Below are 25980 nucleotides of genomic sequence, written 5' to 3' on the forward strand. Positions count from 1 at the left end.
CAGACATGTCATGCCACGGCGGTCCGCTGCTGCCTCCACCCAGCCGCCCGTGGCTCAGCCTCAGCCCGCTCGTTGCCGAGGGCGCCCGCCTGCGTCTTCCTCCGCCCCTGCTAAGTTGGCAAAGCAGCAGCCTACACCAGCCAAACAGCAGGGTGCCGGGCGCGGACGTGGTGCCCAGCCCGTCTCTGCCAGCCAGGTGGCAAGCGGTCGGGGAAAACTCGGCCCTGAGACGGGCGACCTGGAGCGGAAGGTTCCTGCCCTTTGGGAGAGTATTCCATCTGCTCTCCCACCCCCGGAGGAGGGCCGGGGGGGATTTTGTGGCGGCTGTCCATCTACCGCCGCTGGCTCTCCGGAGTCCAGCGGTACCCACTTTGCCACAAAAGGAGCAGTTTCCTCAAACTCCAGGTCACAACAAGGGGTGTCTGCCAGTGTGCCAGGCTCCGCCTCGCTGCTGTCAGCTCCCTCCCCATTCGCCAGCAGGTGGCAGTGTGATGGTGCAGACCGCGTCCCGTGCGCCGTCTCCCATGCACACTGCTGCCTCGCAGAGTCCGACCCCACTCCGGGCCGCCCTCAAGCCGTCCGAGTCGGGTCCCTCTCTGCCTTGCTGCCCCACCCCCGGTGCGTCTGTGGTGCCTTTGGTCCCGCTGGCTCAGTGTCTGGAAGCGTGGATAGCGCTCCCCAGCCTGTCCAGTTGGCTCATTCGTACTATCAGACTCGGCTATGCGATTCAGTTCGCCCGGCGTCCCCCGGTCTTCAGGGCTGTCCACTTCACTCAGGTGTCGTTGGACAGTGCTCCTGTTCTCCGGGTGGAGATTGCTGTCCTCCTGGCGAAGGGTACAATCAAGCCGGTCCCTCCAGCCGATATGAAGTCGGGGTTTTACAGCCCCTACTTCATTGTACCGTAAAAGGGCGGTGGGATACGGCCAATCCTGGACCGTCCCCAGGATTGGTTTGCAGCAATAGACCTGAAGGACGCATACTTTCATGTCTCGATTCTGCCTCGACACAGACCCTTCCTAGGTCGGTCTGCGTTCGAGGGTCGGGCATGTCAGTACAAAGTCCTACCCGACATGGTTGTAGCTCCCAACCGGTTGGGTCTTCAGGTCAACTGGGACAAGAGCAAACTCGCCCCCGGGTAGAGGATCTCTTGTTTCGGTCTCGAGCTAGACTCGGTCGCACGGACTGCGCGTCTCACCGAGGTGCGCGTCCAGTCGGTGTTGAACTGCCTGAGCTCGCTCAAGTGCAGGACAGCGGCTCCACTGAAAGATTTTCAGAGGCTCCTGGGGCATATGGCATCTGCAGCCGGATTGCTTCATATGAGACCGCTTCAACACTGGCTCCGCGGCCGGGTCCCGAGATGGGCGTGGCAGTGCGGCACGCTCCGTGTCCCCGTGACACCGAGCTGCCGTCGCACCCTTGTCCGGTGGTTGGACCCTTCGTTCCTGTGGGCCGGAGTACCCCTCGAACGAGTGTCCAGGCACGCTGTGGTCTCCACAGATGTCTCTGCCACGGGATGGGGGGCCACGTACAACGGGCATGCAGTGACAGGTCTTTGGACGGGGCCTCAGCTGCATTGGCATACCAATTGCCTCGAGTTGCTAGCGGTTCGTCTTGCGCTGGCCCGCTTCAAGGAGCTGTTGTCAGGCAAGCACGTTCTAGTCCGCTCACTAAGCACTGCGGCCGTTGCGTACACCTACCGTCAAGGTGGTCTACGCTTCCGTCGCATGTTGCAACTCGCCCGCCATCTTTTGTTGTGGAGTCAGAAGGATCTGAGGTCCCTTCGGGCCACTCGTGTCTCAGGTGTGCTCAACCGTGCAGCCAACGAGCTGTCATGGCAGCATCTACTTGCGGGCGAGTGGCGGCTCCACCCCCAGGCGGTCCAGCTGATTTGGCAGCGTTTCGGCGAGGCCCAGGTAGTCCTGCTTGCCTCCCCGGAAACTGCCCTCCGCCAGTGGTTTTATTCCCTGACCGGCGGCACGCTCGGCACGGATGCCCTGGCACACAGCTGGCCCCCGGGTCTGCGCAAACATGCGTTTCCCCCAGTGAGCCTTCTCGCACAACTCATGTGCAAGGTCAGGGAGGACGGGGAGCAGGTTCTGTTAGTGGCTCCGTACTGGCCCACTCGGACCTGATTCTCAGACCTCATTCTCCACGTGACAGCACCTCCCTGGCCGATTCCTCTGAGGAAGGACCCCCTGACTCAGAGACGGGGCACCCTGTGGCACCCGCGTCCCGATCTGTGGAGCCTCCACGTGTGGTCCCTGGACGGGATGCGGAGGTTCTGAGTGATCTCCCGCAAGCGGTCGTAGACACCATCACTTCCGCTAGAGCTCCTTCCACTAGGAATCTCTACGCGCTGAAGTGGAACCTGTTCGTCGAATGGTGCGCCTTCTCACAGCTCTCCGGGGTCATCCCTTCGAACCTTTGCAATCAGTCGACCTGAAACTAATGTCTCTTAAGACGGTTCTTCTGGTTGCATTGGCTTCCCTGAAGAGGGTAGGGGATCTGCATGCATTTTCGGTCGACGAAACGTGCCTAGAATTCGGGCCCGGTGCTTCTCACGTCATCCTGAGACCCCGGCCTGGATACGTGCCCAAGGTTCCTACCACTCCCTTCAGAGATCAGGTAGTGAACCTGCAAGCGCTGCCCTCGGAGGAGGCAGACCCAGCCCTAGCTTTGCTCTGTCCCGTCCGCGCTCTGCGCGTTTACGTGGACAGAACGCAAAGCTTCAGGACCTCAGATCAGCTCTTCATCTGTTACGGAGGCCAGCAGAAGGGAAAGGCTGTCTCCAAGCAGAGGATGGCCCACTGGATAGTGGATGCCATCGCCTTGGCGTACGAATCCCAGGGCGTGCCTTGCCCGCTCGGGTTGAGAGCCCACTCCACCAGAGGGGTGGCCTCTTCCTGGGCGCTGGCTCATGGCGCCTCGCTGACAGATATCTGTAGAGCTGCGGGCTGGGCGACACCTAACACGTTCGCTAGGTTTTATAGCCTACGTGTAGAGCCGGTATCCTCGCGTGTACTCGCATCCACTAGTCGGTAGACGTGTTGTACCCACTCTAAGTGTCGGCTTGCAATGCCATTCCCGCCACTGGCCGGATACGTGCATACTTTCACTCCAGTCGCGTTCCCCGCTTGGCGAACCCTGTCGAGTTCCTCCGCCTCCCCCTTCGGCTCGGACATTGCGGAGTGTCTGATGCCAGGCCTACATCCGTCGCTGACGCTGTCTGTTGGCTGGGGCCCATATGTCGTGACCCCTCTACGTGAGCAGTCCCATATGTGTATTTTCCACGGTTTAAAACTCCCTACGGGCCGAGTCCGTGTCTTTCCCTTAGCAGAGCCAGCTCTGCTGTCACCTGTCAGATGAGTCTCCCCCTATCCAGGTGGAGCCATCCCAGGGACTCGATATGCGTACTGCCCCCCCGGGCCAGTCCATGTGTGTATTCCCACGTAAACTCCTCCCCCATTGGGTAGGTAGTGGTCTCCGCAGCGTCCCTTAGGGGTTTGCTTTCCCAGTGTGTCTAGTTTACTTAGTGGGTAGTGGTTAGACAGCAGTAGACTCTCTCGGTGTAAGCTCGCCCCCTTCACCGCCAGCCGGTGCTATGGGCGGCTGAGCTTGCGCTGGGCACTGGAAGGGGTTTCGTAACTGTGGCGCTTTAGTTGGGATCCCAATTCGTCGGTCACTACTGACGTACGTCGAACGTGACCGACTGAAAGGGAACGTCTCGGTTACGTATGTAACCCTCGTTCCCTGAAGGAGGGAACGGAGACGTACGTCCCGTCGCCACAGTTTCTGTACCCTCGCTGTAGCGCGGACACCAGTTGTCTCCTCAGCGAAAAACAGAGTGCGATTGCATCTGCTTCCTATTTATATACACCTGACGGGGGCGGTGCGCATTATGCAAATATCGCACGCCAATTCCATTGGCTTGTTTTAGTTTACACGAAGATGATAGGGCTCTCTAAGCGATATCCCAATTCGTCGGTCACTACTGACGTACGTCTCCATTCCCTCCTTCAGGGAACGAGGGTTACATACGTAACCGAGACGTTTTATTGTATCAATTCCAGGATCAGGCCTTAATGCTTTAAATGTGAATGCGTAGTGGATTTGCTTTCACAGCTCAGAAAACAGCATCTTGTCGACACGTCGACAGCACGAACCAAACTCTTCCAGTCTCAGCTACAACTACAGTGTTTGAGGGTCAAAGGCGAAGTTATTTGCCGGCAACCAATGAAGACTGGCATAATGCAAATTTGTTACAAACATACGTAGGTTTGTGCAGGAAGTTAGACTAGAATTACTGACGACTGACTTCAGGCAGTTTTAGGCATAATTGTTTCTTTCTTTTGGGAGACAATAATTTTATTTATCGTGCACTTTCATCTTTAAAACTTTGCAGACCTTCTACATTCACATTGGCATTTTTACCACATTGAATTTAATATGAATTCAAGAGATTATGTGAAGTATGAAACTGTTCATTTTAATTGTTGGTTAATTCAAAACCCAAAATCACCATTTTAAGGGTGTTTGGAAACAGACTTTTTCATGTGTTTCAAAACTTTGGCTGTGATGTCAAATAATAGTGTATGATTTTTGTTGGATAATCACAACTGTTGGGTTACACATATTGGGTCACTATGCTGGGTTATTTTCCAAAAATGTTGGGTCATTTTTAATATCATTGGGCTATTTTTATTAATGACCAAGCTGTTGGGTTCCTGCAGTGACAATTTAAATTTTAACGGTCAAGTGACAGTCAACGGAAAGAAGCTGCATGTCAAACATATTAAATAACTGTAGTTCTGACGACCTAAAAATATGACATGTGTGCCTTAAAGGTGCCGTAGAACTTCTTTTCAAAAGATGTAACATAAGTCAAAGGTGTCCCCTGAATGTGTCTGTGAAGTTTCAGCTCAAAATACCCCATAGATTTTTTTTTATAAATTTTTTTAACTGCCTATTTTGGGGCATCATTAACTATGCACCGATTCAGGCTGTGCGGCCCCTTTAAATCCCTCGCTCCCTGCCCTCCCGAGCTCTCGACTATAAGTGCAGTTATACAGTGCATAAACAAAGTTCACACAGCTAACATAACCCTCAAATGGATCTTTACAAGATGTTCGTCATTCATGCTGCATGCATGCATCAATTCCTGTGAGTATAGTATTTATTTGGATGTTTACATTTGATTCTGAATGAGTTTGAGGCTATGCTCTGTGGCTAAAGCAAACATTACACACTGTTGGAGAGATTTACAAAGAATGAAGTTGTGTTTATGAATTATACAGACTGCAAGTGTTTAAAAATGAAAATAGCGACGGCTCTTGTCTCCGCAAATACATTAAGAAACGATGGTAACTTTAACCACATTTAACAGTACATTAGCAACATGCTAACGAAACATTTAGAAAGACAATTTACAAATATCACTAAAAATATCATGTAATCATGGATCATGTCAGTTATTATTGCTCCATCTGCCATTTTTCACTATTGTTCTTGCTTGCTTACCTAGTCTGATGATTCAGCTGTGCACAGATACAGACGTTAATACTGCCTGCCCTTGTCTAATGCCTTGAACATGGGCTGGCATATGCAAATATTGGGGTCATACATATTAATGATCCCGACTGTACATAACAGTCGGTGTTATGTTGAGATTCACCTGTTTTCTGGAAGTCTTTTAAACAAATGAGATTTATATAAGAAGGAGGAAGCAATGGAGTTTGAAACTAAACGTATGTCTTTTCTATGTACTGAACTCTTGTTATTTAACTATGCCGAGGTAAATTCAATTTTTGATTCTAGGGCACCTTTAAGTCTTAAGAAACTAATGTGTATAATAATATTCATGTAAATTGAAAATTTCTCATTCAGGTTTTCATTAAATTGGTTATGTAAGATTTTGTGATAACATTTCATTCACAAGTTGATGGGAAATAATACATCTTAAGATCATTTAATCAGATGAGACTGCATTTGCATTGTCTTTTCTTTTGCAGAGGCTGCACAGATGTGCTGTGCTGTGTGCTCTTCGTCATTGTCATCCTCGGCTACATTGCACTAGGCACTGTGGGTAAGTGCTGCATCTGCCTTCCTACTGAAGGAACTTACTGTAATAATTTATTTTGTGAGATAAACAGCAGGCTAGATCATTAGAGTATCATAATACAAGCAAATATATGTTCCATGATAACAGGTGCAATATATAACGATTATTTCAAAAATTAGACAAAGTTATAAAGGTTTTTTTTCTCAAGGATTATGTTGTAAGCTTATTTAGCTGCTTTCATGTGACACATATTGAATAATTAATTATTATCATGATTGGTTGATGACTGCTGATCTTTGTTTTGTTAAAAAAAACTATGCTAGTAAAATGCTAGTTGTAGATAATGATTTCACAAGCTTACCAAGGGCAAGTCACGTGAACAGTTTTTCTGTTTTGCTTTGTTGTTTTGTTTTGTTTTCCATCTTGACTTCCCAACATTACATTTGAGAGATATATTTTGGAAGAGCATGTTTTGTTATACCCTCACCTGGCTATAAATACAAAAAAAAATCACAATGTGGCATTTCCGATGTAATGATTGTAAAGGTCATGCCACACCACTTCTAGTGGGAAAGAAATAGCTTGTTATTTGAAAAACTACATTGTTTTGAAAACACTACTGGCATACTAATAAAAATGTTATAGTATAAGTTACTAGTTAGTTTCTCCCAAAATCTTAATGAAGTAGAACTTCTGGCTGGTTGGCATAATTGCATACACTGTGGTGGTTTTAAAGGGATAGTTCTCCCAAAAATGAAAATTTGATGTTTATCTGCTTACCCCCAGTGCATCCAAGATGTAGGTGACTTTTTTTCTTCAGTCGAACGCAAATTATGATTTTTAACTGCAACCGCTGCCGTCTGTCAGTCAAATAATAGCAGTGATTGGGAACTTCAACTATAACAGTAAATAAAACTTGCTTAGACAAATCCAAATTAAAACCTGCGGCTCGTGACGACACATTAATGTCCTAAGAGACGAAACGATCGGTTTGTGAGAGAAACCGAACAGTATTTATATCATTTTTTACATCTAATACACCACTATGTCCAACTTCGTTTAGCTTCCTGTTAGTGAACGAGCCGTAGGGTTTAATTTGGATTTGTCTATGGAAGTTTTTTCGACTCTTATTGTTCAAGTTCCCAATCACTGCTATTATTTCACTGACAGACGGCAACGGTTGCAGTTAAAAATCATAATTTGCGTTCGACTGAAGAAAAAAAGTCATCTACATCTTGGATGCCCTGGGGGGTAAGCAGATAAACATCAAATTTTCATTTTTGGGTGAACTATCCCTTTAAATGCTTTCTCCTATCCAGTAATTAAAATACTGATCTGCAGGGCCAGCAACCAATATTTCTCATGTTGGTTACTAGCCCTTTGATCAGATGAGGCATCTTCCTCTAATTCTGAACCACTCTGGTTCTCGAGAGAAAAACAAGCTTTAACACGAACCCCATAGACTGCAGATGAATCAACATCCAACATATAAAGATGCTAAAGTGGGTGTTCGGTACATAAAAGACTGAAAAATAGATAGAAAGAGAAGGAGAGATATAGCATCTCTCTTTCTGAGGAATATTTTTGAGAATGAAGAGCAAAGTCTGTGCATTCCTTGTCAGCTCCTCTGATGTAAGATCATACATGAATATTTTATGATGTTCAACTCCACCAGGAGCTTCTCCACAGTTCTTCTCTCCACTTCAAAGCGTGGCTAAAGTTAACGCTAATGCTAATAATACTCTACGCACTTCTTACGGTGGATAAGCTGATGCAAGAAGCATTGCCACAGGGATGGCTTTGTTCTGTTAGCATATACTGTTTGTTTCAAGGACAAAAGACCTTGGGCCTGAGTTCGGAAATGCCATAATTTCGTCACATCAAACGATTTTGATCCTTATTCATTTTAGCATGCTGTGGGATCTTCCTGAGTGATTTACTGATATCAAGCACATCATTGTACTGTACATCCAGACCCTTTGGTGCTGATGGCCACGATGACACACACATGCCTTCACAGCAAATGCTGATCGGGTTTGAAGTGCATAAATGATAAGCGAGGCAGGGGCACGGAGAGCCCTTGTTTAAAAACCCCTCGCATAGATGCCCAATAGTTTCACAGCGTGATGTTCCCGCTGGAAGAGGAAATGAGAGTCACTTTGAAGGCTTGCTGTAGATGTAGGGCGCGGCTCCCCAGAGATGAGATAAGTACAGTGGTGTTACTTTTAACTAAGGCCATACTCTTTCTCCAAGCATTATTATGACCGTGATACAGCTGATATATATATATATGTGTGTAATAAAATATGACAAGATCTCAGAGTTAAACTGTGTCAGAAAAAAATAATCTTAATTATGTCAGATAACACTTAAGCAAAACATGGTCAGGTCAAGGAAGAATTTTTGGGTATAATATGTCACAGTTTACTTTATTTTGCTATCCTTACATAAATGAACTATAGTGTCCTGCACCCACTAGTAAAATTTATAGGCTATATAACTAATAAAACTAGTTGAAACATGTCAAAAACGATCAGCAGTTTTCTAGTTTTGTTTTGGTTTGTTTGTTTGTTTGTTTTTGTTTACATTTTGTGGTTATTTTTTTTTTTGTTGTTCTGTTTTCTTTTTTAATCTGTTTTGTTTTGGGTTTTATGTATTTGTTTTTTATGTTTTTTTGTTTTTTGAAAGATACATTTTAGGCTCATTGATAAGTTTGAGATAACTAATAAAAAATTTAAAAAACTTGTGATGATTTGTTTTGTTTTGTTCTGTTGTCTTGGGTTTTGTTTTTTGTTTTGCTTTTTTGTTTCTTTTGTTGTTTTTTGTTTTGTTCCTTTTGTGTTTTTGTTTTGCTTTTTTGTCTTCTGAATTTCTGTTGATTTGTGTTTTTTGTTTTATTCTGGGTTTTTTGTGTTTCTTTTGGCTTTGTTTTGTGTTTTTTGTTTTTTAAAGAGAGAGAGAGAGAGAAAGAGATTTTAGGCTCCACCAGATATGAGATTAGTACAGCGGCATGTGTTTTCACTAAGGTCGTTCTGTTTCTCCAAGTACAGCTATGAACACAATGATACAGCTGACAAGTCAAGCTGTACCTGTATTGAATGTAAACACCTTACATCCTGACTCACAATCTGCAGAGTGCTCCATCACTCAGATCCCTCCATGAACAGCATGTAGCACAGTGGTCTAGCCTTCTTTTGCAGGGTCTGTGCAGGCACTAATGGGAAGCAATAATGCTATTACTTCATATTGCCCCTGGCAGAAGAATGATGTCACCCTGTAAGAGCTGCCCATCCCCTCCCCCCCAAAAGAGACCACTCAAATCTCCCTCTGCTACAGGCAAAAGATGAAATCATCTATGACATCATCCTTAAGACACTTTGTCTCGTGACCGCTGTAGTCTCAAATATTCAGCATTCTGGATGCAGAAAACGTGTGGTTACTTCATCTTATATGTATATTGGAGTATAAAGAGCATCACTTTGAAATATTCACATTGCGTGACATGTATTTTTTTGCTGAACTTTGCTACTACTACTTTTTGCATGCATTTTTTGTGGCCAAAGTTATTGCAGCTTAACTCTAGCATTAAAGCGAGGCATTGTGGTGCGAATCTCATTTCACAGCTCTGTGAAATGCAGCTCTAATAGCCTTTGCTCAGCAGGTGACTTCACATGGAGCTGTAGCAAGCAGAGCTTTTGAGTTGTTTTTCAGTTTCATTCAGAACAATTTTCAGATGGCAGAAATCGTTTTGCTATGTGAGGAGAGAAATAGCATCTTGAGTACCTTATGTTAGCGGCCTGTAGAATGTGGATGCTATTACATCAACTGATCTCTCTGTGTATTACCATTTTATTTGTTGGTTGATTGTTGTAAAATGCTGGGAACAGAATTTTTCATGTTAGAAGATTTATTAAGAGACTGAATTTCTCATGAAGATTTGCTGTGAAATAGCATTTAAACACCAAAATAGGCAAAATCACAGATGTGGCTCTTATCATACAGTAATTTAATTTTGCGAATCACAAATCTGTTTCATATCTATATCAAAGAGATTACAAACAGACTTTGATACAAGGTTGTTTCTATAGTGACTTCATCCTAAAATAGGACTGGAATCAATTATTCCTCCAGGTACATTTGAATAGATTTAATCATCCTGAGCAATATAAACAAGGGTCTCCCAAGTCATTATATGCTCATGAGATTGATGTATTAGATAGGTGGTTATTTTATAGGTCCCTTAAGTGAAATTTTTTGCTGTTACATGACAGTGTGCTACTAATACAGCATTATGTAACCAAAGTATGGATTTAGAGGATGACCACAAGGGCTGAGAGGGGCATTTGGCGGTAGAATCTTTTATTTCACTGATGAAAATTCAATATTTCATTATATACTATGATCCCTGTAAAGAACATTTGGAAATTTTTTCCCTCTTGAATAGACATTTGCCGATATTTGGTAATACAATATATCACGATAATGAATATACATGATATTGTTACCATGGGCACCTCAGAATACCATGAATAATTATCTATTATGAATTATTCTAATTTTTATATTACATTTTAAGAATACTTTACCCATCAACCGTATAAAATCCACAACACCGCTGTATGCGGCGTCAAAGAGGCATGCGTACTATGTAAACAAACCCAGCGTGCATGAGAAGCACATAGCAGAATGAGTGAAAGAGGCGCTCTGAATGAAAGTACACGTTCACTCTCTGACAGCAGAGGGTGCTGATGGAACAGCAGAAATGCAGCGGTTACCCCGGAAACCCCGTTAACAAAGCAGCTGCAGTACTACAGTTTTTAAAATGCTTCAAACAGCCATTCATTTTTTTGTAATCTCAATGTTGTTCATCACAGCACCAAATACTTAATACTTAAAGACTTAATAGGCTATTTTCAAACTTAAACATTTTTATATTTTAATATGGACTACATCATGCCCTATAATCTTTGAATTTTTTCTGATTATTTGTTATTGTTCAGTAACACTTGATGACGTAAGCCTTCATTAGTTAACATGTTAATTCATTATTACCAAACCGACAATGAAAAATACTATTATTATAGCATTTATTAGCATTTAAAGTAGCATTTATTAATCTTAGTTAATGTTAATTTCTAGTTGATGTTTATTAACAAAACCAAACATTAACATTAACCAAAGTCAAAAGTTGTAATGGACCTAAAACTAACAATGATCAGTTGTATTTTTTTTAAATAATATTAACAAAAAAATAATACCTTCTGTATGTAGCTATTGCTCATTCTTAATCTTACTTAATGCATTAACTAACATTAATGAGACCTTATTGTAAATAAGTATTTAAATGTTCAGGGTTTATATAAATATATATAAATAGTTTTTTTAAATCTGTTATGCTATGACAACACTTTTTTTGCAACTTATTTCAATATCGTGATAATACCATACACAATGATAAAAGCTTAAGCAATTATCGCAACATGAAAATTTGATACCGTCACATGCCTACTTTTGAATTAATTAATTTAATTGTGTTTCTTTGTTGTAGCATGGATTCACGGAGACCCAAGGAAAGTAATTTACCCCACGGACAGCACGGGTCAGTTCTGTGGGCAGAAGGGCACACCCAATGCGTAAGTGCCAGAAACACCACAAGCCAATCGTAAGCTTTGGTGGGAGGGGCCAAAATACACTCCATCCAATAAAAACATCTTTCACCAGCCATCTAATCAGAATATTATGATTATTACACGTATATTGTACATTTCATTTCCATTTGTGTATCTATTTACCATATATAAAGCACAAAATATTAATCCTTAAACCTTCTCAAACTTACATCAATGCTTTTGTGCCGAATTCCCTTTTGAGAGGTTTTTTGTTGATTGGCAGCACATAACCTTGGGGAAAATAAAGAACTGTTCATTAGAGGAGCTGGGACACACTGATAAGAGTGTTTGTTATGCACAGCTATAGAGAGAGAGATGTTTACTTGGTGGTGTATTGGAAGCATTTGGATCTGTGCGGTTCATAATTAGGAGATTCCCTCAGTGGCTTATGGAAATATGAGTAGGGGGAATCTGACACACAAGGCCTTAATACTTTTTTTCCCAGACAAAAAAAATTGAATACTGAGTTTTTATCTATATCATAAAAAATTCTCTCAGCATTTCAGTTATTCAGCAGGCTGGAGGACTCTGGTTATTTAGTGTTGAATCAGGGTTATATGTTGTGATTTACAAAGCAACACTGAAAGGAGTTTTATTACAGCTGGATGAGCACTGCAACTGAATGTTTGGAGTGGAAAGCTGCCTAAAACATTGATTTCACCCTATGAACACAGCTGAATAGCTCCACTGACACCTACTGGCAAAATACTGCCATTTTCACACTATAATTAATTTCCTCCGTAGAAAGAAAGCCATATTATTCTACTTCAACATACTGAAATGTGCCAGTCCTGCTGTCCTGATAAACCTCCAGTGCCCTACTACTCAGGTAATACACTTGTTCATCACTAATATTTCTCATTTTGCCCCAGCTGAACAGATGTTTTGTCTAAATAACCTAAACTGTTCCTAGATGTGTGTTTCCAAGTGCCCAGATCGATTTGCAACATACACAGATATGCAGCTCCAATACAGATTCAACAAGAGCCACTGGGATTATTATAAACAGTTCTGCAAGCCAGGCTTCAACAACCCCAAAAAGGTAGGCATGCTGAAGAGTTGCTATGAACTCAATAAATGCACAATGACTATTAGATTTAAAGAACTGAAAAAGAACTCGATAAAATTCAGTTGATGTTAACTGTTTAATAGCTATCTATCCCTTCTGTGTGTTTTCAGAAGACATTGAGGCAAAGTGACAAATTAAAAGGGGTACAAAAATTACTTCCGGAAATTTTATATTTTATCAAATTAGGCAAATTAAGATCGCAGCTCCCAGACTGTACATACATTTGTGAAGATACCAGAGTCTGCAAAAGTTGAATGTTTTAATATAAACTTGAAAACTGTTCATCAAATTACTCCAAAACTGATTTATCTGATCTGTATTATCCATGTTAATTTTATAGCTCTGTATTCTGTATGTCAACAGATGTCTAACTTTTCTCATTTCTCATGAATTTTACGAGAAGTATCTGAGAAATATTTTCTATATATTTTTATGTACTACTATTACTTTGAAATTCTACTTATTTATTGGATTAAAAATACAGTAAAAATTTTGAATTATTATTATTATTATTATTACCATTTAAAAGTTTTCTATTCTTAAAATGAATTTTCAGCATCATTACTCCAGTCTTCAGTGTCACATGATCCTTCAGAATTCATTCTAATATGCTGATTTGCTGCTTAAGAAACATTTCTTATTCTTACCAATGTTGAAAACAGTTGTGCTGCTTAATATTTTATAGAAACTGTGATACATGTTTCAGGATTCTTTGATGAATATTAATATTAATAAAGTAAAAAAGAACAGCATTTATTTGAAATGGAAACCATTTTGACATAATAAAAAAATCTTTACTGTCACTTTTTAACAATTTAGCGCATTCTTTTTAAAATAAATACAATTTATTTACATAATATATATATATATATATATATATATATATATATATATATATATATATATATATATATATATATATATATACACTACCGCTCAAAAGTTTGGGATCAGTAAGATTTTTAATGTTTTTAAAAGAAGTTTTGTCTGCTCACTAAGGTTTAATTTATTTAATTAAAAATACAGTAAAACAGTAATATTGTGAAAAATTATTACAATTCCAATTAAATTAAAGTTTTCTATTTGAAAATATTTTACAAAGTAATTTATTCTTGTGTTGGCAAAGCTGAATTTTCAGCATCATTACTCCAGTCTTCAGTGTCACATGATCCTTCAGAAATCATTCTAATATGCTGATTAGTTCCTCAAGAAATATTTGTATTCCTTGATGAATAGAAAGTTCAAAAGAACAGCATTTATCTGAAATACAAAGCTTTTTTAACATTTTACACTACCATTCAAAAGTTTGGGGTCAGTAAGAATTTTTATTTTAATTTTTTTGAAAAGAATTTAAAGAAATTAATACTTTTATTCAGCAAGGATGCATTAAATCAATCAAAAGTGACAGTAAAGACATTTATAATGTTACAAAAGATTAGATTTCAGATAAACACTGTTCTTTTGAACTTTCTATTCATCAAATAATCCTGAAAAAAAAATTGTACACAAATATTTTGTACAATTGTACACATTAAATGTTTCTTGAAAATTGACAAAATTGTCAAATTGACATATTAGAATGATTTCTGAAGGATCATGTGACACTGAAGACTGGATTAACGATGCTGAAAATTCAGCTTTTCCAACACAAGAATAAATTACATTTTAAAATATTTTCAAATAGAAAACAGTTATTTTAAATTGTAATAATATTTCACAATATTACTGTTTTTACTGTATGTTTAATTAAATAAATGCACCCTTGGTGAGCAGACGAAACTTCTTTAAAAAAAAAAAAATTATATATATATATATATATATATATATATATATATATATATATATATATATATATATATATATATATATATATATCCATAATATTGTATCTCACTAGCTTTGCAAGAGTAACCCCTGAGCAATAAATGTTCCTCAAGTGTCTTTATGAATGCATTTAGACTAGGACAACCCCTTGGAAGAGGTTTGAAGGCAATGCCTCAGCATGTATATCAGTTTTCCAGTTTTCCAGCAGGGAGTGAGTTGTTTTCTGACAAGAATAATTCCACAGGCTATTTCAGGGCTTTTAAGACATCATTCTCAAGAGCCATTTTGGCTCTGGTGGATTTTTTTTTTTTCTGTGTAAGTACTGAACTTTACTTTAGAGAACTTTATGCTCCAGCTGATGTCAGACTGATAGTTTTGCACTGGTTATGTCTATGTTATCTTCTAATGTTCATACCCATAATGTATGTAAATGGGTCCTCAGAATAGCGAGCAGTCATTCATCAAATTTCTGACTTGCTAACATTGATAGAGTTGTATGCTGTCATACGGTAGAGTTGTTTAAGGACAGCTCTTTCTTTATTGCAGTCTGTGGCACAAGTGCTGCGAGATGAGGACTGTCCATCAATGATAGTGCCAAGCCGACCATGTAAGTGCAGTGTGTGTGTGTTTGTGTGTCCTATAGAAAGTCTATGGTATGTCCCCATTTTGATAGCAAAATAAATGTTTGGGTCATTTTCCATTTTGAGTGGAATTTGACACAGCCTCCTGGCGTTGACGCTATGAGGTCAATGCTTCTGTGTGAACCAGTGTCTGAAGCATGTGTCTAAATGTGCCAATCTGATTGGCTGAACGTATGGACGTTGTGACGTAGCGTAGTACATAAATAGATGCCAGAAATGTGTCTTGTCAGCTTCTTTGTCTACAGAAGCCGTATGATTGCTGGGCATATGATTTGCAAGCTCCAATCCCACTTGGCCTTTTTCTCAAGGGATAAGGGCCAAGACCCTGCAGGATTGCCTCCTTCTAGTGGCTCTGTTCTGGTCAGCCCGGGTTTGGTTTGTAGAACTAATGTATCTTCTGGACGACCTCTCCTGGGATATCCCAATCTGGAGAGATCCTCTCTCTCAAGTGCAGGAGACACTATTTAATCCCCGGCCAGAGATCTGGAATCTTTGAGTCTGGCCTCTGAGGTTACCAGCACATAGATTCTGGTCTTTTGGCTGAGGTCACTGAGACAATCCTCAATTCTAGAGCTCCTTCTACTAGAAAGCTATATGCCCTAAAATGGCAACTGTTTGTAATGGTGTGGACAGCATGAGGTGAACCCAGTTAACTTTGAGCCTATGTACTAGTCATGTGTTCCCTCTTGGGACCTAGCATTGGTCCTAGGAACCTTAAAGGGATGGTTCATTGCAATTTCACTTTTTTAACTTTAGTTAGTGTGTATTGTTGCTGATCTAGCAGTTAGTCAAGGGTCAGTCAGTATTACTTTTCAGTATCCATTTAGGCCAATCTATGCTTTTATGTAACTGACTTAAAAAAGTAATGAAAAGTCTTAAAAAAATGATGACTAACTTGTAAGACTAGTCCTAGAGGTTTATGCAACTGGCCTCAGGATCCCGAATCCTTCAGGGTTAACCCAATCCCAGTCTGTGCTCAACAAGTGCCTGTGCCTTTACACAGCCTTGTGGGCAGACTCTGTTGCCTTGGGCGTGGCGACGTTAGACGTTCCCATAGCGTCAATGCCAAACACAGCGTCAAGTTCCACTTGAAAGAGAACATCTCAGGTTACGTATGTAACCTGGTTCCCTGAGAAGGGAACGAGACACTGTGTTGTGTTGCCACATCCCAACTACACCTGATTGTCTTCTTCAGACAAATTGAATCTGTCGACATGTATTTTGGGCATGTCTTTATGGACTCGGAGATGCGCTACACTACGTCATGACGTCCATACGTTCAGCCAATCAGATTGGCGCGTTTCTATAAGTGCTTCGAACATCGGCTCCCCATAGCTTCTGTGTGAGTAACCTGAGCCGTTCTCTTTTGAGTGGAACTCGATGCTGCATTTGGCGTTGGCGCTATGGGAAAATTAAAGGGATAGTTCACCCAAAAATGAAAATTTGATGTTTATCTGCTTACCCCCAGCACATCCAAGATGTAGGTGACTTTATTTCTTCAGTAGAACACAAATGATGATTTTTAACTGCAACCGTTGCCGTCTGTCAGCCGTATAATGTAGGTCAATGGGAACTTCTTTTATAAGAGTAAATAAAACATGCACAGACAAATCCAAATTAAACCCTGAAGGTCGTGACAACACATTGATGTCCTAAGACATGAAACGATCTGTTTGTGCGAGAAACCGAAAAGTATTTATATAATTTTTTACCTCTAAAACACCACTATGTCCAACTGCGTTCAGCACTCGCTTAGTGAGGTCTGATCGCGCTCTGACAACGGCAGTGATGTTTCATGCATATACTTCAATGACTGCTAGACATCACTGTTGCTGTCAGAGCGCGATCAGACCTCACTAACCGAGTGCTGAATGCAGTTGGACATAGTGGTGCTTTAGAGGTAAAAAATTATATAAATACTTTTCGGTTTATCATAAAAACCAATCCTTTCGTGTCTTAGGACATCAATGTGTCGTCACAAGCCGCAGGGTTTAATTTGGATTTGTCTAAGAATGTTTTATTTACTCTTATAGTAGAAGTTCCCATCCACTAGCATTATTTGACTGACAGACCGCAACGGTTGGAGTTAAAAATCATCATTTGTGTTCTACTGAAGAAACAAAGTCACCTATATCTTGGATGCGCTGGGGGTAAGCAGATAAACATCACATTTTTCATTTTTGGGTGAACTATCCCTTTAAATCCAACACCATGACGCAGCATCGAGTTTCCCTCTCAGGGAAGCGGGTTACATACTGTACATAATCTGAGACTTTTTGCCTACATTTTTGTTATTATGAGGGAAAAACCCAAAACCATTAATGAACACACAGACTCTTGTTATCATTGCTTCTTGTCAGTATATTTCAGTAAGTGAGTATTAGGTTACATATTACATGTTTTAAGAATCATTATTATTATTATTATTCCTTTAGCAGTTGAACATTCTTTTTTTCCTCACTTACATGAAAGTTTTACAGCGCTGCTTCCCAGACTTCATCACCAGAAATGGCACCCTAACAGTCGCTAACAAAACAGCTTTCAAAGATGCACTGGACACAGCCAGAAGTGTGACTGAACTTAGAGATGCAGCCAAGTATGTATATCATCTTCACTATTTAAAGGTGCTAAAGAGGATCTTTTCGTCGACTGAGAAACCAAAGACTGTTTTTGAAGAGTGTGAGTTTTTGAAATGAGCGCATGCGTAACGAGCGCACGAGTTTTGGAACACGAGTGTTTACCACCGGCATTTGCTGTGTCGTGTTAGAGGATTCATTATGTCGGACTCACCGCAGGTAACTCATAATCTGCAGTTGTTACTCCTGTCTCCTGACAAAAACATTGCATGATTGACAAGCCAGAGCGATGATCGCGTAAACGATTGGCTGATGTTTTTAAGACCCTACCTCGTGCACAGATGATGTATATTAGTATTATTCCTTTCAGTGCACCTAATAAATAGTCTTTTATCAGTTAGTAAAGACAGTTTCAAGTAATATTGCAAAAATGTATAAAACAAAACATCCTCTTTAGCACCTTTAATGAGACAAAATGCTATAGAAAGTAGTTGATTCAGTTTATGTGGTAAAAGCTTCTATTTGACAAACACTGAGCCCTTTATTATCTGATGTGTTTTCTATGCACAAATGCATATTTTTCCCTGCAGTGGCATTACAAGTATCCATGAGGCCAAAGAGGTGGGAATGAAGATTGTGGAGGATTATGCCAGTTGTTGGTACTGGATAGTGATGTAAGAAGCCTTTCATCTCAGCACATACTGTATTATACATTGACTGAATAGCATTAAGTGAGATTTTGTAAGTGAGCATCAGTGAACAAAATGCCAAATAATTTAGAATTTGTATCCATTCTTTTATAAACAAAAAGTAAAAAAGTTTTTTGTATATTTTTTATATATTTTTTTATATAATAATTTATCAAAATATAATAAATATGACCCACGTCATTCAAAACTTGTATGAATTTTGCAGAATGTCAAAGCTACTCCATAAAAACAGAACTTTTATTTTTATCCCTTTAATATATGAATTATAACTAAAACCAGTGAACTGGAGTAACTGTTATTTGTAATAATCTCTAAATGTGTATATTGCAGTATAGAATTGCTATATCTCTTTGTTATTGTGTACTTTACTCATAAGTTTCTCAATGTGACAGAGGGCTGGTCATAGCGCTGGTCATCAGTCTGATCTTCATCTTGCTGCTACGATTCACCGCAGGCTTCCTCCTCTGGTTCATCATCATCGCTGTTATTCTGCTCGTGGCCTACGGTCAGTAGATACACAGTGTATCTTAATGATTTTTGAAAGCAATTAATACTTTTATTCAGCAAACACACATTAAATTGATCAAAAGTGGCACTAAAGACATTTATAATCTTCCAAGAGATTTCTGTTTCAAGTAAATGCTGTTCTTTTGAACTTTCTATTAATCAAAGAATCATAATAAATATATGTTTTCCACAGAAGCATATTGATTTCAACATTGATAATAGGAAATGATTTTTGAGCACCAAATCATCATATTAGAATGATTCACCGAAGACTGAAGTAATGATACTGAAAATTCAGCTTTGCCATCACAGGAATAAATTACATTTGAAAATATATTCAAATAGAAAACAGTAATTTTAATTACTATACTATATAAACACACTAATGATAGTAATTTCAGTGGGGAAAAATGTGTCGCCAAACATCCAAAAAATAGGAGGCAAAAACAGCCAGCACAGCATGGCTTATAGTTTACCAAATCATAAAATAATAACAACACTTGCTGTTTTAATGGCTTGGCCTATTTCATACCACAATCATTTGTGGCAACGGTGTTAACTCTGGCAGTGTTTCTACTGTGTAACTCAACCGCAGCTCTGAATATAAATTAAAATGATTTCTGGCTTACTATACAGTGAGTTTTTTCCTTCATAACAGCCATAAATTATGAAATGGTTATCAGATGTTGACTATCAAGAATAATTACAAACAAGGTTGTTGAGAAATCAAATTTGCATGTAATTACATTTAATTCATCACATTTAATTTTTAAATGGAAATTAAATTAAATCACATTTCACAGATAATTATAATCTCAGCCACATAATTGTGTTGAATATAAACAGCTTTTATCATCTGGATTTATTGAATAGCTGCTGTTTGTGCGTCTGCTAAAGCTGTAACCTGTTAATACGAACTGCAAATGGTCTCCTGTTTGCAGGTATCTGGCACTGTTACTGGGAGTTCACTGTTCTCAGGCAGACCCCCGGAGCGGACGTCACTATCTCTGACATCGGCTTTCAGACTGACCTCCATGTCTACTTACAACTCAGTCAGACATGGCTAGTCTTCAGTAAGTGATTCGTTCTTCAGTAATTGACTGCGTTTTATGCAATACTCCTTGTTTCATGCTCTTCTGTTCCTCTTAGTGGTGACTCTGGGTTTGACTGAAGTCTCCATAGTCTTAATACTCATATTCTTGAGAAAGCGGGTTCGCATTGCTATCGCTTTGCTCAGAGAGGGCAGCAGGTGAGTCTCGATTTGCCTCTCTGTCTGACCTTCATGTGTGAGCAAAGAGAATAACAGCTGCTTTGATAATCTGTGTGTGTGTCTCTGCAGGGCCATCAGTTACATCATGTCCGCTCTGTTCTACCCCATCATCACCTTTATGCTGCTGGCCGTCTGTATCGCCTACTGGGCCATGACTGCACTGTATCCTCTTCATTTACTGATATACAACGCTCAAAATCTTCAAGCCAAGCCAGTTATACATGCTTGAAATTCATTTTGTTTGGCAAATAGAAGTACAAAACTAAAATACTGAATAAATTTAACTCAATTGAGTGAGTTGGATGTGATGTTGAAGGAAAAGCATACATTTTGAACCCTTTCAGTAGCATTTAAAAATCATCCCAGAATGCACCTCATGAAGCTGGAAAAAAGAGTGGGAAATCGGAGGAAGCTCAATTATAAAATAGCTCATTTAACATTTTTATGTTAATATACACCGATCAGGCATAACATTATGACCTCCTTCCTAATATTGTGTCGGCCCCACTTTTTCTGCCAAAACAGCCCTGACCCGTCGAGGCATGGACTCCACTAGACCCCTGAAGGTGTGCTGTGGTATCTGGTACCAATATGTTAGCAGCAGATCCTTTAAAGGTGCTCTAAGCGATCCTGGGTGGAGTAACTTCCTGTTGACATTCGAAGTGTTGTCAAACAAAACAGAGGCTAGCTAGACCCTCCCTCCTCCTTCTCCTCCCCCTCCCCTCCGTGCTTCCTGAAACCGTCATGAACGCGCATTTAAAATCATTCATGTCGGTTATTGGCTGGAGCATGTTTATTATGTTTTGTGGTCCAGGCTGCACCAGGTAGTTTTTGTTGCCATTTTTGGAGCTTGTGGCGACTACAGAGGCCGCGTTTTTTACAGTGTGTTCAGGAGACAGGCAGCTAGCGGATAGTGAGGAGCAATTTTCCCTCTAAGCTGCGTGCGTGCGCAGAAGAAATAATTGCCGCGCAGAGAACAGACATGAAAATGATTGTAGTAGTTTAAATGAGAAATAATTGCAGTGCTCTGGACATCCGCTATAGTGTTATTGTTGCTATAGAGTTGGAACCGGTGAATGCGGTTTATAGGTTTCATAGAAAGAGAACGATTGAGCGCGTGTGAGCTGGCTGGCCCTGAGCCAAATCAGTCGCGGTAAGAATACTGTCATGTTTGCGGAATAAATACATCAATAGTCTACAGGTCTACAATGTGAAATAAAACATCATGTTTTAATGAAAAGTGGCGGAAATAACGGATGATGGGCACAGAATGCTAACAAAACTCATTTAACGTTACATTTACAATTACACACCCACCACAGGTGTAGCTTGCAAACTCAAAATACATAAGTGATATACCTCAGTTTAAATAGATTGTGTGTGGTGGTGTGTGGGTTTCAGGGATGTTTAGATAACTAAACGAGTTAACGTTCACTTTTCTTAAAAATATTTAGCTATCAGTTTAAATGCTTCAGTTTGTTTTCACTACATAATATATTAAAACAAATGGAAGCATTTAAACTGATATAATACTGTATATCAGTTTAAATACTTAAATATTATATTATATTTTATAATTGATTATTATTGAAATTTATCTCACAAGGGGATTGTTTAGGGCTCCTTGCCATGAAAAATCTTAACCTCCTGGTATATAAAATCTGGGAAATTCATAAGCAATAAACATGTAATTTTGATGGTTTTACACTGTTTATTGCTAATAATTGACTGTACAAAAATACATTATGGTTGTTCCAAACCATCATCGTAACTGCTCATATTATATTATTATATAAAGAATCGAACTGTCCTGCAGGAGGACAGAAATTATTTTTTAATAGAATTTCTTGGTAAAGACTGGTACAGTTAATAAATCAATATGAAAAAATCTCAAGTAACCTAAAATGTGCTTAATTTAAAATAGAAACGGCACATTAAAGTTAAATGTTACAGTTGCATGATAAAACCATTTTTTTTGTGTGTGTTTACATTCATTGTACAGGTCTGATATAAAGTATGTTTTTGCTCAGGTGGCCAAAATGTGCGCTCAACAGAGAAAAGTTTTGCTTATCGAGAAAAAAAATTAGAGGGAACATTGGTGAGGAGATGTTTGCTGTATGTGGTAAAAAAATGTTTTGGCCTAAAAACACGTGGCATCGCTTAGAGCACCTTTAAGTCCTGTAAGTTGCGAGGTGGGGCCTTCATGGATCGGACTTGTTTGTTCAGCACATCCCACAGATGCTCGATTGGATTGAGATCTGGGGAATTTGAAGGCCAAGTCAACACAGGTCTACACAGGACACAGGACTTTCTATCAGAACCAGCATTAACTTCTTGAGCAATTTGAGCTACAGTAGCTCTTCTGTTGGATCGGACCACACAGGCCAGCCTTCGCTCCCCACGTGAAACAATGAGCCTTGGCCTCCCATGACCCTGTCGCCGGTTCACCACTGTTCTATCCTTGGACCACTTTTGATAGATACTGACCACTGCAGACACCCCACAAGAGCTGCAGTTTTGGAGATGCTCTGACCCAGTCGTCTAGCCATTACAATTTGGCCCTTTTCAAACTCGCTCAAATCCTTACGCTTGCCCATTTTTCCTGCTTCTAACTCATCAACTTTGAGGACAAAATGCCCACCCACTAACAAGTGTCGTGATGAAGAGATAATCAGTGTTATTCACTTCACCTGTCAGTGCTCATAATGTTATGCCTGATTGGTGTATAATTCCCATACTTCCTGTATAATTCCTGTACTCATTTGTGTTATTTTGGGGGAATTAAAAGAATGAGACAGATATTCTCTAGCTGCACTGGAATGTTTGTTTTTCTGTCCAGTTGGTGGCACTATTATTAACAGCTAATAATGTGAATTTCAGCATAAAAAGTGACCACAATATGGACGATTGTCCCTTTAAACAGTATCATTAGTAAAGAATTTATTATTTGTTCAATAAAAATTATTATTAAATTATTAATTATTGAATGCTATTAAATAACTATTAACAATTATTATTTATTAATTTAAATAATTTATTATATATGCATTTAAATAAATGAATTATTATTACGATTACTAATAATCATTATAATTATGAATCATTCAAAAAAAAGAAAAGAAAAAAGATAACAGTCAAGAACATTTGTAATTTAGCAGAAACTCCAAAAATACTAGTGCCACATATTTGTCTTCAGACCTTAATTAAACCTGAAGCTTTCTTGCATCTTCTGGTGATGCTGTTTACAAAGTCACATCAGTCCATCTCAACTGCAAGTACGCCAACCAAACCTGCAGTCCTGAGGTAAATATCCCCCATTTTATATAGTTGTAATACTTTAATTATTGTTTCCATAATATAAAAATCTATTTCTAAATGTGTTATTGATATGACAAATAATTGGAATATTTCAGAGAAAGAATAGTCCATTTTTAATGGAATAAAACATTATTTTTCTTCACATCACTGGTGATGATTTAGCATGACTATGCTTTTTCATTATCAACAGAGCTTCAACAGGACCAACATCACCAAGCAGTGTCCAGGTGCTCAGTGTCTTTTTGCATTTTACGGGGGTGAGAGCATGTACCATCGCTACATCTTCATCCTCCAGCTCTGTAATCTGTTGGTCTTCCTCTGGCTGGTTAATTTCACTATTGCTCTGGGACAGTGCACCATCGCTGGGGCTTTCGCCTCGTATTACTGGGCCCGGAGGAAGCCTGCAGACATCCCCCCCTGCCCAGTGTTCTCCTCTTTTTCCAGAGCCATACGGTACAATTCCAGTGTTTCCTATTTAAGTCAAAGCAATGCTCAAAACATGACCTGGAAGAAGATACATTCAGCTGTGCTATGTTTTGCAGGTATCACACAGGGTCTCTTGCTTTTGGCTCTCTCATCCTAGCGGTGGTTCAACTTATTCGAGTCATTTTGGAGTATCTGGACAACAAACTTAAAGGTTGCTTTATGTCCTTATGCCTTTGTTTCCTTTTGACTATATTTTGCTCCTTTCTGTTCAGTTATGATTTCTACAACAGATAGATTGATTTTGATGGAGTTTGTACAGTATAAAAATCATTATGTCTATGGAAAAACCCAACATTTGTGTGTGTACGTGTGTGTGTGTGTTTAGGAGCTCACAATGTGTTTGCACGATTCCTGCTTTGCTGTCTGAAGTGCTGCTTCTGGTGTCTGGAGCGATTTATACGCTTTATGAACAGGAATGCTTATATAATGGTGAGAGTCTGCCATACTGCCCAATCAAATACACATTGAACAAGTAAGTCTTATGTAAGGATGTAATGTATACTTGTGTTTCATACTAGATTGCTATTTATGGAAAGAACTTTTGCACATCGGCACGGGAGGCGTTCTATTTATTGATGAGGAATGTAGTGAGGTGAGAATATCCTGTGCAGTATGTCAGTGAACTAGCAGTGAGATCAGAACTGACCGTCCTCTTACTGTAGTTTCTCTTCTCTGCCGCAGGGTGGCAGTGTTAGACAAAGTCACCGACTTCTTACTCTTCCTGGGGAAACTATTGATAGCAGGGAGTGTTGGTGAGTGTTGGCGTTTGATTGTGGCGGTTTAATTCATGAAATTTGAAGTAATTCCTTAGTTTTATGTTTAGAACATAAGGATTTGAGTTTTGAGGGTTAAATGTTTGTCATAAAAGGTTTTTTTTAACATAAGGTTAAAGAGGTAATCAGTGTGCACACTTTCAGGGGCCTTGTTTACTGCAGTATTTCTTTACCTTTTTTTTTCATAAGCAGTTAAAAAAAAATACTAAACCTTCAATCAAATAAATTAGCAACATTATTAACTGGGACTCATAGCAAAAATTGTATTAGAATAAATCTAAAAGTTTATTAGAATAAAAAAAAGACAAAGATAATGAACTGTGCATCCCATGAAGCATTGCAAGTGATGTTATGAACAGGCATAAAATACCATATATTCTGAATTCAAAGGAAAATATTAAAATATAGATAGGTCAGAAAGATTTTACTTCATTTTAAAGAAATTCATACTATTTATTCAGCAAGCTAGGACACATTAAATTGATCAAATGTGACAGTAAAGGCATTTATAATGTTACAAAAGATTTCTGTTTCAAATAATTGCTGTTCTATTGAGCTTTCTATTCATCAAAGAATGCCAAAAAATGTCATGATTTCCACAATATGATAATAAGAAATTGTTTCTTGAGCAGCAAATCAGTATATTAGAATGATTTCTGAAGGATCATGTGACACTGAAGACTGGAGTAATGATGGTGAAAATTCAGCTTTGACGCAGGAATAAATTACATTTTAAAATGTATATTAAAATAGAAAACAGTAATATATGTAATAATATTTCACAATGTGTTTTTAATGTAGTTTTAAATGCAGTCTTAGAGGGCATAAGAGACTTATGCATATAAAAGAACATTAAAAAAAACTTACTGACCCCAAACTTTACATATGCAGTACTTAAAGGTGCCATAGAACGTTCTTTCACAAGATGTAATATAAGTCTAAGGTGTCCCATGAATGTGTCTGTGAAGTTTCAGCTCAAAATACCCCATAGATTTTTTTTTTAACTGCCTATTTTGGGGCATCATTAAATATGCGGCGATTCAGCGCGTGTCCCCTTTAAATGCTCGTGCTCCCCACCC

The 25980-nt window shown here is 39.6% G+C and overlaps 1 protein-coding gene across 1 annotated transcript in view; it reads left to right on the plus strand.

Moving 5' to 3' along the window:
* The window catches only part of slc44a5a (solute carrier family 44 member 5a), a 110978-nt gene that overhangs the window by 78800 nt on the left and 6198 nt on the right, over positions 1–25980 (plus strand). The window contains exons 3-19 of the mRNA XM_067362679.1: positions 6009–6082; positions 11607–11691; positions 12472–12556; positions 12641–12769; positions 15167–15227; positions 17734–17857; positions 18428–18511; positions 18940–19052; positions 19996–20127; positions 20204–20303; positions 20394–20486; positions 23540–23627; positions 23833–24095; positions 24185–24279; positions 24454–24557; positions 24647–24720; positions 24810–24880. Coding sequence (XP_067218780.1) covers positions 6009–6082; positions 11607–11691; positions 12472–12556; positions 12641–12769; positions 15167–15227; positions 17734–17857; positions 18428–18511; positions 18940–19052; positions 19996–20127; positions 20204–20303; positions 20394–20486; positions 23540–23627; positions 23833–24095; positions 24185–24279; positions 24454–24557; positions 24647–24720; positions 24810–24880 — 1775 coding nt within the window. The remainder of the gene's footprint in view (positions 1–6008; positions 6083–11606; positions 11692–12471; positions 12557–12640; positions 12770–15166; positions 15228–17733; positions 17858–18427; positions 18512–18939; positions 19053–19995; positions 20128–20203; positions 20304–20393; positions 20487–23539; positions 23628–23832; positions 24096–24184; positions 24280–24453; positions 24558–24646; positions 24721–24809; positions 24881–25980) is intronic.

This window comes from Chanodichthys erythropterus, chromosome 16 (assembly GCF_024489055.1).
Source record: "Chanodichthys erythropterus isolate Z2021 chromosome 16, ASM2448905v1, whole genome shotgun sequence".
Lineage (NCBI taxonomy): Eukaryota > Metazoa > Chordata > Actinopteri > Cypriniformes > Xenocyprididae > Chanodichthys > Chanodichthys erythropterus.